Genomic DNA, 20,047 nt, shown 5'->3' with positions numbered 1-20,047 from the left:
AAATGTAGGTAGTAGCTTTCCTCTATGATATGAGCAGTGGAGGCTCCGTGGTACTCAGCAGCTTGCCCAGGATTGGGTACCCATGGGAGGGGGATCCCCAATCCCAGCCTGCGGCAGAAAGGGGGTCACCTCCAGACGGCCTTGTCCTGCCCGTGCTATTCCTCTGTGCTCCCAGTCAATGCGTGACCAGTGGCACACATGTGGGGGGGTGCTCTGAGAGCTAAGGATACAGGCCCGTGGTGGCTCCAGAGGGCGGTGCCCTACGGGGGGAGTCGGTTCATTACCTTGGTCCTGTGGTCTCCAAAGTGGAGTCCATGCACCCCAGCGCTGTACAAGAAGGTGCACAGAAAATATCTCATCTTTTTAAAGAAAATATCTCATCTTTTTAAAATTTTATTTTATTGTGTGTTTTATAACGTCATGGTGTTGCAGTATTACTCGTATATGTAATTTATAGATAAATAAATATCCGTATGTGGAAGGTTTATGCTCGAAAATATTTTTATTGATGACAGTGAACAATCTGAAAAGTTTGGAGACTTTGCGGAGTCTGCTCAACTGAACCACCCCACCTTGTTTCAGACCAGCCGTTACGTTAGCACACAGGTGTTGAATGGACTCAGGTCTCCTTGTCTGGAGCAGGTCCCTCCCGGTGCCCAGTATTCAGACATGTGGCCACAGAGACACTCTTGGGCATATTGGAAAAGTCTTGAAGAACTACAGAGGAGACTGGAAGCAGGTAGATGTCTCGCTTTTCAAGAAAGCTGATTTCACAAGGCCAAATTCCTAAGAAGAAAATTAGAATGGATTATTAAACAGATGGTATATGACCAGTTAGAGGAAAATCATGGTCTGTGGCAGCTAGTATGGGTTCACCAGGAATGAGCCCTGCCTAAATAAACTCATTTACTTTATAATACTCAACAATAATTTATTGGGAGAAATCAGTCATTCATTCATTTTTCTCATGCATACACAGATTCATGGTCCACTTGACAGGTAGTCACTGAGCATCGATTATGTTTAAAGCCCTGTGCTTGGATGACATCTAGTGATGGTTATACTGCAGTCTCTGTCCCCCAAAGAGCTCTCCTTTTAATAGAGGAGACAAACATGTACACACATAACAACAATAAAATAAAGTATTTCTTAAATGCCACATGGTGGTTATATCATAAACAAAGGGATTTCATTACCAACAAATGTGCCCAGCACTCTGCAAAAGGAAAATACTATAGGGACCGTGACTCCTGGCAGCAAGGCCAGCCTTTTCAGCAAGGAAAGAAAACACTAGAACTCTCCATATATTTATTTTTTAATATAAAATTTTGATTTTCTATGTTGGACATGGTTTATATTGGCAGAGTCTCTGCTAATATCTTTGAAAACATCCGGGGTGGATGAGAACAGTTAAGTGACTTGGACAACCTAACTAGTTGAACAACTCTACCCAAAGTAGGCTTCTTACTGAAGCAAGATCAGCCCTGGGAGGCAAACAGTCCTCAGGTGTGGACTAGTTAACCTTCTAGGTTCCTGTTTGCAGACCGAGCAAGCATATTCACTGAACTCTGGGGCAGGTGGAGCATGACAGGTATGCAGACGGACAGAGATCATGACTGCTTTCTTGGTGTTTCGTCAGGATGTCCTAATGAAAGACCCTGAGAGGCGTGGACAGACTAAAAGTCGGCTTGGAGAAAACCAAGTCGCAAAAATCACGGTTACATTTATTGAGCATCTATTATGCGCAGGCGCCGTGGGGAACACTGGTCATATGCGATCTAGCTTGGTCCTTAGAGAAGCACCGTGAGGTGGATACTGTGGTTATCCCCACCCTGGGCAGGACCTGGGCTTGGGGCCTGGGAGGGAGGCAGTCTGAGTCACGGTCCCTATAGTATTTTCCTTTTGCAGAGTGCTGGGCACATTTGTTGGTAATGAAATCCCTTTGTTTATGATATAACCACCATGTGGCATTTAAGAAATACTTTATTTTATTGTTGTTATGTGTGTACATGTTTGTCTCCTCTATTAAAAGGAGAGCTCTTTGGGGGACAGAGACTGCAGTATAACCATCACTAGATGTCATCCAAGCACAGGACTAAACCTGGGAGGGAGGTGGGGGTGGGCAGAACTGGGACCGAAGCTGGGGAGTCCCTGTGTGTGACCTTCTGAGCCTCTGGGACACATTGTTCTGGAAGGTCAAGGGGAGGCGGCTCCACTCCGTCGGGGATGTCACAAGAAGGGATCGGACACTAGATGACCTGTAAGGTCTCTTTGCACTTTGAGTTCCAAGAGCCAGTGTGAAATGAAGGACCGCAGCCGGGGTCCGTCGACAGCGGGGGTGCGGGCCATTAGAGACTCTGATCTGGCTTCGGGCCGTCTCTGCGGAGGAGCCGCAGATGGCTTCCCTGTGGAAACCCAGCTCCTTTCCAGGCAGGCCGGATCCCTGACCGCAGGGAAGGGGGTGGCAAGTCTGACCTGGGCCTGAGATTTACCTTGCCAAGGAGAACCAATCAGAGCCTCCGCCTTTATACCTTCTACCCTGAAACGTTAGATTCCCTCATTATTCAGCTGAATTGTGAACATTCAGCATTTGGCAGGATGGCTGACTTCCTCCCCAAATACTGCCTAGTTTAGGAAATGCCAGACTATAAATAATCAGACCATCCGTGCCACATCTGAAGGCATAAACTGAAGATTTTAGGAGTCTAAATGCCCTCCAGGTTGCAGAATGATCCTGAGACAGAATAGTCAGCTTAAAAATATATATATATATATTTGAAAGAGAGACAGAGAGGGCATGGGTGGGGGGAGGCATAGAGGGAGAGGGAGAGTCTCCAGCAGACACTGCTCCCCTCCCCCAGCACAGCCTGGGCCTTGATTCCAGAACCTGAATGGAAATCAGGAGTCTGGACGGGTAGCCAGCTGAGCCACCCAGGGACCCCCAGAATATTCAGCTTTAAATATCATTATCATTTGATCAGAGGTTAAGCTAGAATTTTAGGAAACCCAAAGTGAAATTCTCTCTCTCCCTCTCCCTCTCAACCCATCCTAGCCAGGCCATCGGATACCCTGTAGGAGAATACCAGTGATCCCTTAACCCTCAACAATGTGACTGATTCATGTTCACAAAGCAGGAGACGTGGCGTGGCGCGAGCATCTAGGATTTAGCCAGAACAGATTCCAGCCTCAGTCACTAATTAGCTGTAGGACGGGCAACTCAGTATGATTTTCTGAGTTGCAGTCTCGCCCTCTGTAAAACAGAAATGATAAGAACTTCTAATAATAATAAAAATCCTGGGATCATTTTGAGTATTACACATCATAGTGTAGGTCATTATGCTTGCAAACTGCAAATTGCTCTACAAATGTACATGATTACCACGATTATTGTAAGACGGAAACCTCCCGCTGGTTTGGAGGTTTTTTACGGAGGTGCGTATTTGGTGTAAATGCCGTGTTTGTTTTATGGATCCTCGAAGGGTTGGGATAATTAGCTAAATAAATCTCTGCTAAGGCAGCATATGGAACGGCCGAAACAGGTGGTCTTTAACCAGCCCTACGCACAAAGAAAACACAGTATAAACTGTGAGGACTGAGGTCGCAGTGGGGATTAAGACGACTCCCCAGCTAAGGACAGTTCTTGAAAGCGTGTCACCAGGCAAGCGCTGGCCCTGGATGGAGGCACACTAATGTGATCGCGTGGGTCTGGCTGTCCATGTCAGGCTCCCAAGCAAGATGGAGACTGGCATGCAGCTGGGTCAGTATTGTGGGGTGATGATCCTACAGTAAGAAGTCCATTTTTCAAACAGTTAAAAACAAACAAACGCGCATGTCTAGCTGGGGCAGAAAACATTCTGGGGGGGAGGAAAATTGATACAACCTATCAACGCCACAAAAATGTTCACAACCTTTGACTCTAGCCGGTCTAGAAAAATATCTGGAAAGGATCCTAAAGAAATCATCACATGCAAGAGCGCAATGATATTAATTGTAACACTATTTAAATTGGCAAAAAAGGGGGGGGGGAATCTTAAGTGTTTAGCAATAGGGGGCCGGTTAAATGAGGTCACAAACATCCGGAGGACGAAGGATGCCTTACCCTGAAGGTATTAAAAAGTAACACAGATGGGCACTTGGGTGGTTCAATTGGTTAAGCGACTGCCTTTGGCTCAGGTCATGATCCCAAGGTGCTGGGATCAAGCCCCACGTTGGGCTCCTTGCTCCGCAGGGAGCCTGCTTCTCCCTCTCCCTTTGACTCTCTCCCACTGCTCATGCTCTCTCTCTCCCTCTCTCTCTCATGCTCTCTTTCAAATAAATAAATAAAATCTTAAAAAAAAATAGATGACACAGAAAAGATGTGTATTTTTCTCATGTGAAAAAACATTTTTGATGTGTTGTTAACAAAAGCAGGTTATAAAAACTCATGACTCCTATTTTTGAAAACATATGTATGTTTGCGTATACTACGTGTGCATTTTTTAAAGTCGTTGGGATAGTCACTGGACTAATAACAGCAGCTAACATTTCCTGAGCACTGGCTGTGGGCAGGGCTCTACACCCCTGTTCCCCCAACTTCCTCCTCTCAGCAGCTCCCCTCCCCCACCGGAAGGAGCATCTCTATTCTTTTCTCAGGGCAGAGGTAACTCAGGGACTGAGAGCCCTCAGTAAGGTGCCCCCAAGGTCTTGCAGCTGCTAAGTGGTAGAACCCAAGTCTGTCTGACTCCAAAGCCTGGGTACATGACCCTGTTTCGATATAATCTTCTAGTCACAATAGTGGTTATATTCAGACAGTGAGATGATGGGCTCTTTTAACATTTTCCAAACTATCTCATTATTTTTTTTTTAAAAAGTTTATCTTATGACAAATTCCCACTGCCTGTGTGTTTAAAGAAATAAGTATGTTCCTCCCAGTTGGATAGGAAGTCAACTTGGAGAAATCTATGCGTGGCCCAGGAGGTGAGTGGGCACCAGAGGCTACTGGCATTTGGATACTGCTGAAAAAGTCTCCAGCTTGTTGAATTGTCAGACACAGGGGAATGCATAAATTAGGTCATTTATCATTCTTGGACTATATTATCTAGAAACATGATTATTATTTCAGTTGATAATAACAAAGTGCTTTTAGATAGAACACTTATTGACATCCTTGTAAATATCCTGTGAAGCAAGCCCAGAAGGTATTTTTGTACCCATGTTACAGATGAGGAGAACTGAGGTCCAGAAAGAGTAAAGAGCAAGTCCCAGGTTCTAGATCCTGAAGTAACAAAGGCTCAGTTCAAACTGAAACCGTCTGACTCTTAGTCCAGGGCTTTTACCGTGATGAGGTGCTTTCGGGAAAAATTGTTCTAGAGTTGAAATGACCCCACTGGAGTTTGAGTGGGACTGGAGGTTGCAGGGTGGTTGGGCTGCAGAGACGTGTAAGTTGGACAGCAGATAGCCACAAAGCGCTGGGCTCACTGAGCCTCTCCAGAAGAACCCCTTTGTGTGTCTGGCTTCGGAGCAGATAGCTGGTGACCTGGGGACAGGTCCAACAGGCTCTTCCTCCAGAAAAGTAGTCTTTTCCCCGCCCTCCTCCATTCCCCTTCCCTCCTCCTTCTCCCCCACCCCACTTTCTCCAGTGCTCCCCTTTCTTCTCCTCCCCCTTATAGACACACGTGGGGAAGGGAGTTCAGTGACATAAATCTGACTCTCTTCAGCGAGGGCCCCTGGAAGACCAGTATTTCACCCTCAAATTTCAAAATAAGAGAAAGTCATGTCCTTAGATTTCCACCTCTTTCCTCAGAATCTCTTAGAGATGATCAGAGCTGTAACTGGCACTTCCCCCACCTTGGCTGCTATTGTCCTCATGACCAAGTCTCCCCCAACCCCCACCATGGAGTGACCCGTCCTGGTATGCAGCCAGCTCTTAACTGCCATTCCAGTCAAGTTGATGAAGCCACGTCCCTGCTCTGAGATACAAGATTCCCAGTGTTGGCTTAGATGTTCAGTGAAAGGAGATGAGAGAGTGAGAAGGGGTAGGGCTATGATGATTGGGTTTTCCACCCTGGACTCAGGGAAGCGTAAATTCAGAGAAGCTACCAGCGACCCACTGCCATTCTGGAGACAATACACTATTGTGGTTATGGGGGAACAGCTCCGAGTGAGACCTGGATTCCTTCTCTAGCTCTGTGCGTTTGTAAGTACCTTTCCCACCTCGGTGACGTCATCACTAAAATGGCGGTTATGACCGTGGCTACCCCAGCTATTGTTGGGTTACTAAGTGGATAATGGACATGAAGTGTTTAGACTGTGTCTGTTTTGTTTACTGTTGTGTACATGGTAACGTGCTTGGCACATAATAGTGCTTGGTGAGTATTGGAAGAAAGAGAGCTAGGGAGAGAGACAGAGAGAGGAGGAGAGTGACTGAGAAGCGGGGGAGGGAAGATGGAGGAAGGAGAGAAATAATGGGTTAATGAATGAATGAGCACATGGTAAGTGCTTAATAAATGCTATTATTATTATGGTCAAGTATTGAATTCTTCCGTCCGTCCTCTTAAAAAAATGAGAAGTCCAGGGGCGCCTGGGTGACTCCATCAGTTAAGTGTCTAATTCTTGATTTCAGCTCAGGTCATGATCTCAAGAGTCATGAGGTCAAGCCCCACGTTGGGCTCCTCGCTCAGCAGGGAGTCTGCCTGAGATTCTCTCTCTCTCCCCCTCTCTCTTGTCTCCCCATGCTCATGCTCTCTCTCTCTCTCTCTCTCAAATAAATAAATAATTCTTTAAAAAAAGAAAAAAATGATAAGAAGTAGTTTTATTGATTTGAATTTGATGACCTTTTTCTCAAGTCTCTTGATGAAGGGACTGTCCAACTAAGAGAATGGCCAAATGCGAGCATAAACAAGGGACTTCTGGGGCCAGGAAGGACCTAAAAGATCCTTCGATTGATTCATTAGCCCACCCAACTATCCAAAGTGGAGTGGGTCATGGTCTGCTACCTTAGAACACCGTCGTAGAACACCGCCTGGCGACTCTTCCTCTTTCTTGATCTCCCTCTTCTTCTTTTCACCGAGCAGTGGCAAGAGCAGGGACTCAGGGGCCTCTGCTCTGCAAAATCCCTAGACTCAGTTTCCTCTTCACGGTGAGGACCCAGGAGTTCCTGTCCAGTCTCTCATCCTCTGGTGCCGGGAGTCTCAGCACCAGACACTATTCGACTACCTCGGTCTGCAGTTTCAAAGGACTCAGGGAGCCACCCATTCTTTTCCCGAGCTCCCGAGGCCAAGCCTGTTCTCACCATGCTAAATGTCATTGGCCTTTCCCTCTCATTCTCTCACAGTGTAAAGAACAGGAAAAGTTCATTGATATTTGACGAGATTCACACAGCAACTAACCTTTAAGAGAGGACTGCTTGCGGAGTTTTGGTGTGCTAACAAGAATGCACTCCTTTAATGGAACACATGTGAAAACAGTCCGCCTTCCCCGGCTGAGGCCAGGTCTTCAGGCATCTATCACCACCCAAACAACATATGGCAAGCCCTTGAATGCAGAAAGAGCCATGACAATTCAGCTGTCTTTTCTTAAACCAGGATTATAAACAGATTTGCCAAGTGTAGAGCAACAATCCCCTGCTTGGTAAATTTTGTTTTATTTTAGAAAATATAATTATTTTTCATGAAAATTTTATCTGTGTTAATGTAAAATGGGCTTATCATGCTAAGTCTAAATGAAATAGTACACACTGGGTTTTTTTTTTAAAGATTTTATTAATTTGTTTAACAGAGAGAGAGATCACAAGTAGGCAGAGAAGTAGGCAGAGAAAGGGGGAAGCAGGTTCCCTGCGGAGCAGGGAGTCCAATGCGGGGCTCAATCCAGGACCCTGAGATCATGACCTGAGCTGAAGGCAGAGGCTTAAACCAATGAGCCACCCAGGTGCGCCACACTTGTATTTTAAAACTCTCAGTTTTAAGTTCTAACACAGTAGATACTGAAAAATATAATTTTTACAAAAAACATCTATGGGGTCCTCCATTATGTTGAGTGGGTAAAAGGGTCCTAAGAACGAAAAAGTTTGCAAACCACTACCTTAAATTTACCAGAATAAGTGGGAGTCTACCATTGGATTATTTTTTATTAACTAAGTGCTTACGACTTAAACTTTTTAAGCTTTTAATTTCTCCAACTTTTCATGGTGAAATCCTTTTTTTTAAAAAATGAGGTCTCTCCTCTATTTTATGTTTTGCCTGAATGTAAGTATTTTGCAGCACTTTAGGCCAATGCTGAGTGGAACAAGATGTTTAAGAGAATGAGAGCAAAGTTTTCAGTATCTTGAATATGTTTCCCAGATTTTGATATCTTAACAAACTTGTACCCTGAATACATGTATAGCATTAAATTGAGCAAATCAGTAGTCCCCCTCCCCTGTAGTCGCTGTCTCTTTGAATTAAAACATGAGGACTAGATTTTGCAGGCAACAATGAATGCCCCTCAAAGACAAATCATTGGAGACACTAGAAGAGGAAGCAAAGCTAACCCCCAGTTCATCTATGAGTTTAGTACAGCATGGTAAGACATCAAAAGATAAGAAAAGAAAACAACTGGCCAATATCGTAGTTTTAAAATAGATTTACAGATACTTTGACACCCTTCCTTTGACAATGCCCTCATCAAGTGTGGGCTGGATTTTAGTGGTTTGGTTCTAACACATAGGAGATGGTAGAAGTTATGATGTGTGATGTCCAAATTAGGTCATTAAAACGCTTGTGGCTTCTATTGTGTTCTCTTGGATGACTCTGGGGGAAGCCAGCGGCCACACCATGAGGACACACAAGGATAGGTCCAGGAGATGAAGAATTGAAGCTTTTCACCAGTAGGCATTTGAGGACTCTGGAAGTGGAATCTGCAGCCCCAGTGAAGCAGGTGGATGTCCTCAACCCTAGCTGACATCTTGACTGCAACTTCACAAAAGACTGCAATGTCATGAAAGCCAGAACACCCAGATAAGCTGGTCCTGAGCTGCTGATGTGCAGAAGCTGTGAAGTAAGAAATCTGCATGTATTTTAAATGCCTAAAAGTTTGGAGAAATGTGGCATGCAGCAGTACCAAATTAATACAACCAATATGATTTATAAATGCAAAAAGCCTATATAGAACCTTGCAACTCTAATTCAGTAGTGCTATACTGAAAGTACTATAGGATGGCCAAGAAGAGTCTAATTCAGGAATGCAAGGATAGTTCAGCCTTGGAAAAATCCATTAATGTGATGCAACTTCACAGAAAAGGAAAACAAAGACTTTAATTTCAACATTCATTCCTGATTAAAAACTTTTAATAAACTGAGACCAAAATCTACCCTCCTTAACTGCTAAATAGTACCCACTAAATAGCCTACACAGCTTCATACTTACTAATGGAGCTTTAAAAGCAGCCCCACTTAAGTCAGTGACTCGATAAATATGCTGATATTACTGTTTCCATTCAACAGTGTTCTGGATGTCTTAGCCAATGTAATAGGACAAGAAAAGAAACTGGGGGTACAAAAGGCACAAAAGAAATCAAAATGTCCTCAGTTGTGAGTAATGTCTGTAGAGAAAAATCAAAGAGAATTATGAACACAGACTATTAGGACTAACACAGGGGCTCAACACAACTGCTGAAAAATATAATATTTACAAAAAACAAAAAACATCTATGGGGTCCTCCATTATGTTGAGTGGGTAAAAGGGTCCTAAGAACGAAAAAGTTTGCAAACCACTACCTTAAATTTACCAGAATAAGTGGGAGTCTACCATTGGATTATTTATAAGATTATTTATAAGATCTGATACTTTCTTTTTTAACATATTCAAAACACATGCTTTTTATTTAAGTGTGAAATTGATGGACTACAAAAGAAACACTCCCAAGTCTATAATATGAACTACCAAATAGTTTAGAACTACAGTAACCAGATATGATGATTCAGTACAAGGGCTAATATTACATTAAGATCCTAAAAATGAATTTCCTAACTTACGAATCAAAAACTAAAATCAGTTATTTCAGTGCAAGGCATAAATAGACCCCAACTCTCTTTTGTCCAGTTTTGTGTCTAAGCCAGTCTCCTGATTTTCTTTGTTGTTTTCTGTTTCCGATTTCATTGGTTTCTGATCTTTTAAATTTTTTTTCTTCTTGGGTTTATTATACTCCTCTTTTTCTACTTGTTTAAGGGGGAAAAGCTTTGATATTTTTAAAGAGGACTAAAGCAAGGAGGTAGTAAGACTTATTACAAACAATATTAAGCTTATGATAAAGTAATAGCAATAAAGATCGTGTGATATTGGAGGCGAGACAGGTGCACAGGCCAGTGGGTAGGTAATAAGAGAGAGCCCCAGGGGACACCTGTACGTGGAACCTGTGTATACGATGGAGATGGGGCCGTACTTCAATGGAGAAAGGACAGGCTGTTCAGTAAATGGTGCTAAGATAATCAAGGATCTATATGGAAAAACCAGAAATGTTAATTCACACTGCACATAAAATTAAGTCCCGTGGATCTAAAGATCTAAATATAATGATCAAAACTATGAAGTATTTGTAATACAGGAAAATGTACATATGAGCTCAGGCTAGGGAAGGAGTTCTTACATATGACAGAAAAAGCACCAACCAGAGAGGAAATGATTGATATATTTAACTACATTAAGATGGACAAGTTCTGTTCATCAAGATAGACTATTTTATTTATTTTTAAAAATATTTTATTTATTAATTTATTTGAGACTGAGAGTGAGAGAGAGAGAGAGAGAGAGAAAGAGAGAGCACATGGGGGTAGGGAAAGGGACAAGCCGACTCTAGGCTGAGCTGAGCCCACTTCGGCGCTTGGATTTCCCACCACCCTGAGATCAGGACCTGAGCCTAAAGCAAGAGTTGGATGCTTAACCCATTGAGCCACCCAGGTGCCCCCAAAAGATACTTTTTTTAAAAAGGAAAGAGATGAACCATGGGACCAGTACTTTCGCAGAAGATGAAAAACAAGTGGCCTGTGAACATGTGAAAAGATGCCCAACTAATTAGGGAAATGCAAATTAAAACTGTAATGCAGTACCATTTTACACCTACGGGTTTGACAAAAGTTTAAAAGTCTGATGAGCTCAAGGAGCCACTGCGCACCCTGGTATCGGGAGTACAATCTGAAGAGCCAGGTTCAAAAACAACTCGGCATTATCCAGGCAAGCTAAAGACTCAGTTAAGTAATTCCGCTCCTGCTGGTGTTCACACTAGACAAGTCTAGCAATGATCGCATAAGAAGCCTCATAGCGATAATGTTTTAAAAGTAAAAAGCTGAAGACAGCTCAGATTCCATTAGCAGTAAAATGGATAAATAATTTGTGGTGTTTGCATACAATGGAATACCGTACAGCGGTGAAAATTAATAGATGACTCCTGGCTGAATCTCAGAAACATCATGTTGCATTAAAATGCAAATAAGTAGGGGCGCCTGGGTGGCTCAGTGGGTTAAGCCGCTGCCTTCGGCTCAGGTCATGATCTCAGGGTCCTGAAATCGAGTCCCGCATCGGGCTCTCTGCTCAGCAGAGAGCCTGCTTCCTCTTCTCTCTCTCTGCCCGCCTCTCTGCCTACTTGTGATCTCTGTCTGTCAAATAAATAAATAAAATCTTTAAAAAAAAATTAAATTAAAAAATAAATAAATAAATAAATAAAATGCAAATAAGCTGGTGCCTGGGTGGCTCAGTCGTTAAGCGTCTGCCTTGGGCTCAGGTCATGATCCCAGGGTCCTGGGATCGAGCCCGGCATTGGGCTTCCTGCTTGGCTGGGCGTCTGCTTCTCCCTCTCCCATTCTCCCTGCTTGTGTTCCCTCTCTTGCTGTCTCTCTCTGTGTCAAATAAATGAATAAAATCTTTTAAAAAAAATGCAAATAAGCTGAAGAGTCTGTCCAGTGTAACTCCACTTACTCAAAGTTAGGAAAACATGCAAAGCTGAACAATACCTACACAAGGGGTAAAACTATAAAGAGAAGCAAAGGAATGACAGACGCAAAGTTTAGGAGGGTGTTTGCATCTGTCTGGGGAAGGTGGGGACAAGAGGTAGAAGGAATCGGATGAAAGACTATATGCACTGCCTTCCATTTTCAAATGTTTTTCAATGAGGAGGTCTTATTACTTTTATGAAAAACCTATTAAACACTTTTTCTATTGACTTATTTATCATCTTTGAAAAATAGAACCTGAAACAAGAGAACTTGAAATGTTCAACAGTTGTTGAATTCCGTGCTTATCACTCCTGGAATGAAAAAGTTCCTATTAAGGAAAATCAATTAATGGATAATTAATTAATACTAACATATTAATATAAATTAATATTAAAGAAAATGGATTGACTAACTGTGAACAAAATTAAAGCATTGATCCCCAAGCAAAGTGACCGAGTTGGCCTCCAGACCCTAGATCCAGACTGCCTGGGCTGGAAACTCTCTGCCTGTTAAGTCAGTTTTCAATCACTTCATTCCTCAGTTTCCTCATCTGTAAACTGGGCCTAATGAGAGGGAATCCCTCACAGGGAAATTATAAGGATTGTATGAGTGAATGTCAAGTGCTCAGAACAGCCCCTACCACACAGTGAGCACTGGGTATGAGCCTATTTGTAAACAAATAAATCAAACCAAGAGCAGAGGAGCTTGAGAAGCACCAGGGTGAAAGGGAGTGGAATTTCAAGGCATCCTCTCAATCCCGAGATGGCCTGGGCCTGCACTTTGCACACTGGGACGGCTTTGCACCTCCCTTTTAGAGGTTAAGAAAAGAGAAAGGTATTTTGTGGCAGATCTGCTGACAAGAGAGTGCTAAATACCACTTCAGCCCACATGACTCATCTCTAGCCTGACTGTCCCAGGAGCCCTGCTCCAGGTAGGAATTCAGGCATCTCAAGCTCATCGTGGGTCTAGTTATTCGAGACCCAGAGGCTTGCATGTGGTCCCGTTCCCTTTAGCCTGGTTGTTTGGTTGACTCCACATGTGCCCGGCCATTTCCCCGACTCTGTGTATCCGCAGGAGAGGAGCCTCGCATTGCCAAGGGGAGGGTACTCCCTTCTGGGGTAAAGTTCTGAGGCGCCCTGATTCCCAGAGCTCAGCTGCCAGCCTAGGGCTCAGGGACCTGGGAGGCACTGTCTTGCCGCAGGAAGCACCACACAAGGACCTCACACAAAGAACCAAGCCTGCCTGACGTCCACCCTCACCTAAGATTTGAGAGGAGTTTCTACTCTCAGGGCCTTCTCTAAATTGTGTTATGTGCCATGTTTACCTGCTGACATTTTCTCCTTCAGAGCCTGGAATCTAGACTCTCCTCTTCCCTGGATGGTGAAATGGCTTCTTGTTCTTGTCACACTGCTGGTGACAGCCATGGACCCATTCCAGAAACCTTTACTGAGCGCTTGCTATGTACCAATTCCCCTACAGTTGACTCCAAAGTCGCTCCTGCACGCGAGGGGGTTACAGGCCGGTGGGACTCTGTCACCAGCTAGCCTAGCCCAGTGGTTGTTGCTAAGGAAGGCCATTTGTCCTGTGGCAGAGTTGTTGGGGACCTGCTTTTACATCTTTTAGGCTTCTGGGCCCCTTAAAAAAAAAAAAAGCCATTGTTTGGAATCATATGCTTCAATAGACATCTGTGTGGACTTGTGTGGTAATGATTGTGTTATTACTCGTCTAGGTGTGGCCTAGAACCTGCTTTTGCCCTCGCCAGACCACGTCAGGTGCTGGTCTGCTTGGAAGTGGCCTTGGCCTCCACTGGGGGGCTTTCCAGCTGCTGTGGAAAACAGAGGGCCACAGAGCGGCCCTCGGTGGCGTTTTCCACAACAGCTGTGCCTTCACAGCAGGACCCGTTTGGATCTGCAGAAAAGCTCCAAAGCCAGATGGCTGCCTGTCAGGGGACCTGGACCAGTCTCAGTCTAGCCGCAGGCTGAGAGGCACGTGAGCAAGGTGAGAGGGACCCTTCCCAGGCAGGACTCCGGCAGCGGGGTCTGTGCACCTCTGGAAAGGAAAGGGAGGATACATGGCATGGAAGCAGCAGCTCCATCTAGGTGACGCCACTTCCAGGAAGCCCCAGGGAGCCTGCCTGGTCCCAGGGAGTCCTTGGGTTCTTACAGTTCAGCTCCTTTGGGTCATCGGTCCCCTCTGCCAGGCACCAACTGGTACTCCAGGGGCGCAGTGTTCTCACCGGATAAAGCCACTCAGGGCAGATGGGCCCCATCCCCCTGTAGGAGGCACAGATGCCCAGAAAGAAGGCTTCCCAAGGCAAGCCAGCAACAGCTCTGCCAGGACCGGCCCAGCCGGGGCTCTGTGGGCAGCCCCCACCTCCTGGCTGCGGTGGGGTGGGGAGCTGCCCGGGCCCCCCTTCCCTCCTGGTCGCTGTTTGTGGTGACTCACCTCTGGTTCCCAGGAACGCTGTTATTTTTGGCCCCGATGTTAAGGTTGTGCCCAGATTCCCTGCAAATCAGCAATTAAGGAACACGGCCCCCTCTTTTCCCCCCTTGCCCCTCCCCCTCGCCGTGAAAGCATGTGAACACCAGGGCTGGGGAGCCCAGAAGGCCAGCGGCTCCCCCACAGTCCTCTGCCCATGCAAGGCCGGCTGCCCCCACCGGGGGGGGGGGGGCTTCTCCTCCTCCTCCTGCAGCCTCCTCTGGGCAGCCCCGCCTCTGCAAGACCCCCGCACCCCAAACCCGCCCTGGGCCGGCGGACGGGGAGAGGCGGCGGGCGGGCTCTCCCTCGCCTCCCTGCGGCGCAGCTGGGTGAGGGGCTGGCCCGCCGGGCTCACGGCCCCCGTGGGGGGCTCTCTGCAGGGGCCGCGCCGGCCGCGGCCTGGGGAGCGGGGCCGGGCGCCCGCGGGGGAGCGGGAGCCGGCCGGGGCGCTGCTGTAATCTGCCAGCCCCAGGCGGGCGCCTCCCCTCCGCCCGCGCGCTGAGCCCCGGGGCCGCCCGATAGCGCGCCTCTGCCGCCGATAAGGCCGTCGGAGGGCCGCGCGCCGCGACCGCCCGCCTCCAGACGGCCTCCCGCCCGGCACAGGCGCGGCGCGCCCCGCAGCCCCAGCTGCTCCCACAGCGGACCGCGACGGACCCCCGGCGGGATCCTGGTTAGGGACCGGCATGCCCTTCCCGAGGGGCTTCCTCAAAGTGAGTGCTGGAGCAGGTGCTCGGGAGGGACGGGTGGAGCTCGGGAAGGGGGCCGGCGAGGGAGCGGAGCGGGCTGCGTGCTCGCCTGCGGGGGGGCCCCCCCACCCGCGCCCTGCGCTCCAGGCTTTAGAGCAGCGTCAGCGCTCAGTCGCTTGGTCGCTGAAGGTGGCAGGTGGCCTCTGCTTGACTCAGTTAGTGCGGCTCGGCTCGTGTGTTTTAAAGCCCGGGATTTGCTGTCTGACTGAGTTCCACCTCCCTGGTTCCCTGAATGTTGTCTTGTCTGCATTAGGGTTTGGGAAGAAGGATCTCTGGATTCTGGTCCTTCTTTGGTCTATTGAGATTCTAGAAGCTTCCCTTTGAGTCTGCAGAGCAGTGTCTATTTCAGTTGTGTTTTCACAGGCCAGTGGCCCTGGAGGAGAATAAGGACACGTGAGAATTTGGGCTGCTCTAACAGGGGGCCTGGGTCAGCTTCATTCGGAAGGGGGGCTTGCCTGTATCCGCAATGACCCACAAAATTCAGTTACCTCATCGTGGCGCCTTCCCTGTTCTTGAAGCACTGAACTTTGGATTTACGCTGCTAACTTACTAGACGGGGAAAAGTCTAAGAACGAGGGGCAAAAGCTCCAGAGCGGCTCTGGGAGCTGGGGTCTGGTGGAAATTCTTTAAGTGGCAATGGAGCGTTACAGAGGGCCACCCTTTCCCACCCCCAATTCTCCTGTGATGATGGGACGTATCACCATCTAGCAGAAACACCGCTCGATTGTTTTTACGTGTCCTGTGTCAGGGTGTGGTTGTTGGTCTGGGTGGGGGATTCAGAGGCCAGGGGTGGACCCCAGGCCACATGCTCAGAGGGACCCTAGTGTAGTCAACTGGGAAAGCATCGAGCTGTCTAACCTGTGTAGACGTGTGTGGGTACAAGGGAAACCACATGAAGTGGGGATTTCTTTCTAGCGGTTTCACATCTTTACAAATTGTCTTCCTGGTGATTGATTTTCTTCCCCGGGAAGGGGAGGGACTGTGCAGGAACCTCAAGTCTCTGGCTTTGAGCCTCTCGGGCAGCAAGCAGGAGCCAGCTTATGTACATTTGAGGCTTTTCCTTTCACTGACCAGGCAACCTGAGGCCACGGTTGGAAAGGGAGTCTTGGAGGCTGTTCCTGACAGAACTCAGAGCTTGGGGAGGGGACGTGAATGGCACAGCAGGCACAAGACCCAAGACAAGACGTATTATAGGAATAAGGAATGGGTATGACAAATGTTTAAAATGAGCGTGATGACTTTCATCACCCAAATAGCCTAGGGAAAGCCTTATTTTTTTCTGGCTACTGGGTCTGTTGTGCAGCTGAAGATGAAAACAGTAGAAAAGGAAGCATAGCATGGAAGGTTGTTTTGTTTTTGTTTTTTAAGATTTTATTTATTTACTTGAGAGAGAGACACACAGTGAGAGAGAGAACACAAGCTGGGGGAGTGGGAGAGGGAGAAGCAGGTTTCCTGCTGAGCAGGGAGCCTGATATGGGGCTCAATCCCAGGACCCCAGGATCATGACCAGAGCTGAAGTCAGATGCTTAAGGACCGAGCCACCCAGATGCCCTGGAAGGTTGTTTTTTATAAGCAGGGTCGTATCAACTCAGCCGACCCTAGACTTCAGGGGCCAGTAACAATTAGTTTCTAAAACCCAGGTTGTCACCCCTTACTCCCAAATAATTTGGCCAATGTCTTTGAAAAATCAGCTGACTTATTTTGAATTTAAGCAAAGGGAAGCCTATTGAGAAAAGCTGTTTGTTGTTGTTACTGTTGCCAAAAAAATTAAAGAAAGTAAATAAGACAATTGGGTGCCTTCTAAAGGTAAAGACACTGAAAATCTTTGTCCTCAAGGTCTGTTCAACATTTAATAAACATTCATCGTGTCTTCTGTTGTAGGCACTGGAAATACAGGCAGGGAATGGAACAGAGCAGGAGCAAATCCCTGCCCTTTGGACTTTACACTCCAGCAGGGCAAGGAGACAGAGCGGAAACAAATGAACACTCCTTTGCTGAAAGATGAGAAGTGCAGGGTCAGGGAACATGTAAGGGGGTTAGGAAGCCTGGGAAATTCGCAATGTCAATGAGATGCTCCCAGAGAGTCTCCGTGACGTTCACTTTGGCTGCTGTGTTTCAAACTTAGATTCCATGAGTCCGTTTGTAAGGATTACAATTTGATGTCAAGAATCTTAAATGTTAGGCTTTGTCGATGTCGAGAAGCTACAGATTTTTCAGTTATGTTCTCACTGTTGAGATGGATTACCTGTAGAATCCAAGAGAATTCATGATATTTGGGAAAGCAATTATCTGAATCAGGTTCTCAGGGTATTGAATTGGAGGCTTTTCTTTCTGGCTGGCCCACTTGGTTCGATGACATTTTAATCAGGACTCTACTGTTTGTGTGGCTAACATTTCTAATGTCAAACTGCTGATGATTGGATTTATCCATTATGATTTTGGGGGGAAACTTGGGCACTGATGACTTTGGTTAGCAGCATTCTTAAAAAAAAAAAAAAGAATATTGGTTTTCGTACCTCCCTTAAGAAAAAAAAAAAACAATTGAGAAAAGACTTGAAGGAGGTGAGAGAGAGAGAGCCATGCACAACTTTGGGGGAAATAGCACATACAGAGGTCCTGAGGCCCATGAGAGTAGTGGGAAGAACCAGGAGATGAGTGTGGCTGGGGCAGAGTCTGAAGGGGTGAGGTCAGAGAGGTGGTCGGAGGGAGAGTGGGGAGGGGGCAAGGGTACAGAACATCTAGGCTCTTGTATACCATTGTAAGAATGTTATTTTTACCCTGGGAGACACAAGAAGCATTACACGATCTTGGGATTAGACACACGGTATCATTTGACTTCTTCCTCTGTCTCTGACTTCCTAATGCCTTTGAAACCAAACCCCAGGAGGGGGCAACCAAATAGAACCACCTACCAGACTGTGGCCACGCAGTTATTCCTGACCTCTCGTGCATTTGTTCTTAGCCTTTTTTTTTTTCCTTTGAGATACACAGGGCTGGTTGTTGATATAGTTCTGCATGATCTACTTCATGGCCCTGCCCGGATATTGATAATCCCCTCTTCCCTTCCACTCTCCAATTTAATGAGAAAATAAATAGCACCCCAGATGCTCTTTACTTAAAAAATTGTCATGGGTAAAATAAAACGAAAACAGAAGCCACTCTAAAATCCCAACTCATATGCAGTAAAGAAATGGGTAATCACAGCTGGTGATCCTTCGCGGCTTCCTCTGGACCTCCACACGGATAAAGCGGACTGTGGTTCTGGAACAGGAGCTCTCAGCAGAGCTCATCGAGTGCAAGCCTGTGACAGTAGCGTTGCCACAAAGGGGGAGACTTGGATTTGCTCTAAGTTTTTAAAATGTACAAATGGACTTCCTCCAGGGCATCTCACTCTTCAGGACCCCTCCTTTACACACCACCGTGATGGTTTTGTAGAAAGGCAAATCTCAATGCGGCAGTCCTCTGCTTCGAAACGTCAGTGGCTTGGAGGCGCCTGGGTGGCTCAATGGGTTGAGCAACTGACTTGATTTCAGTTCAGGGCATGATCTCAGGGTTGTGAGATCCAGGCCTTCGTGCAATTCAGACTCGGTTCCCAGCAGGGAGTCGCCTGGAGACTCTCCTTCTCCTTCTGCCCCAACCCCTGTTTACAAGCTGTCTCTGTCTCTAAAATATATACATAAATCGAATCTTCATCGGCTTCACATTCCTTCGGATGGAATCCAGACTCCTTAACAAGACTCTCCCTCTTCCCCGTCCTGCTTCCTACCCCTTGGCCCCATGAGAATTGCTTCGGGCACACCCAACAGGCCGCACTTGGAAATTTTTATACTGTATTTGTGAGTTTCACCTGGGAGGCGGTGTGCTTGCCTTGTTCACTGTTGTATCCTGGGCACGTCGCACAGTGCCCGGCAAGTAGCATGAGGTGTTCGTGAAAGTTGGTTGCATTCATGAATGAGCAGCACACTCCTTGTAGAAGCACCTCAGGACTGGCTCCTGCTCACTAGTTTGGTCACAAACCTGTAATCAAAAATTGCCCTACTGGTTTCCATGTTGACCTTTAAGATATTCTGCTGCTGGGAATTTAAAAAAAGCTCACCAGATAGTTTCTCCTTCCTTGGCGCTCCCCTTGTGCTTTCTTGGAACCTTCCTTTAGAGCCTTCTCATTGTCTCTTTCTTTACACTTATTTACACGTCGCTCATCTCCCCCAAGCCGGGGGTGGCTGGAGCTGACTCACGTTTGAGTCATTTCTCCTATTTTCCCTGGCATCAACCACGGTCTTGAACGTGGGGCGCATTGTCCGAACCAGGCGCATTGACCTGAGTGTTAAGAATATGTTGGGTCATTGATTTGGAAAATAAATCAACAGGCCCTGCGGGGGAGTCGACTGTCACAGGCTAATGGCCCAGCTGGCCGAGCGATTGGCCCAGGGTGGACCGAGGCCTGTGTGACTCTGCTCAGGGCACATTCAAAGTTTGTCATCGTTGTCTCTGACAGGCAGCGACAACCAGTTAGAGATCTGGTGAGAAAGAGAATTGTTTCCTTCCCTGCCTCCTGCTCACCCCTAACCACACCGTCCCTCTGCGGCGGGCTTTCTGAGTAGAGGCTGATTTATCTCCTGAATTTGCTGTCACCGCACAGGAAGGAAGGCACAGGCAGGGCGGAAGCCGTCAGGCCGCAGCTCCTGCGCCTGGCCAGCGGGTGGCTGAAATCAGCAAGGAGTGGAAGGTGGCGGGATGGAGGCAGCCCAACACAATCAGCAAAGCACTCCTGCGCTCCTACCCAGGGGCTGGAACCTGGGCTCCCTCCTGAGAGAGCTGTGGCCACCAGTTGTCACTAGGAGACAGAGGAGGAAGGCGGGGAAACCTGTCTGGCCTTGCCCA

The 20,047-nt window shown here is 47.0% G+C and overlaps 1 protein-coding gene across 14 annotated transcripts in view; it reads left to right on the top strand.

Moving 5' to 3' along the window:
• Positions 1–20,047, top strand: part of ANK1 (ankyrin 1) — a 208,955-nt gene that overhangs the window by 64,818 nt on the left and 124,090 nt on the right. Inside the window, exon 1 of one of the 14 annotated variants that reach the window (XM_059384543.1) lies at positions 15,007–15,130. The exons of the other annotated variants lie outside the window; for them this stretch is intronic. Coding sequence (XP_059240526.1) covers positions 15,104–15,130 — 27 coding nt within the window. The 5' untranslated portion in view covers positions 15,007–15,103. Of the gene's footprint in view, positions 1–15,006; positions 15,131–20,047 lie in introns of those variants that run through there. 14 annotated transcript variants of the gene reach the window in all.

This window comes from Mustela nigripes, chromosome 18 (assembly GCF_022355385.1).
Source record: "Mustela nigripes isolate SB6536 chromosome 18, MUSNIG.SB6536, whole genome shotgun sequence".
Taxonomy (NCBI): domain Eukaryota; kingdom Metazoa; phylum Chordata; class Mammalia; order Carnivora; family Mustelidae; genus Mustela; species Mustela nigripes.
The sequence above is the reverse complement of the archived record's forward strand: the minus strand, read 5'-3'. Positions and strand labels throughout refer to the sequence as shown.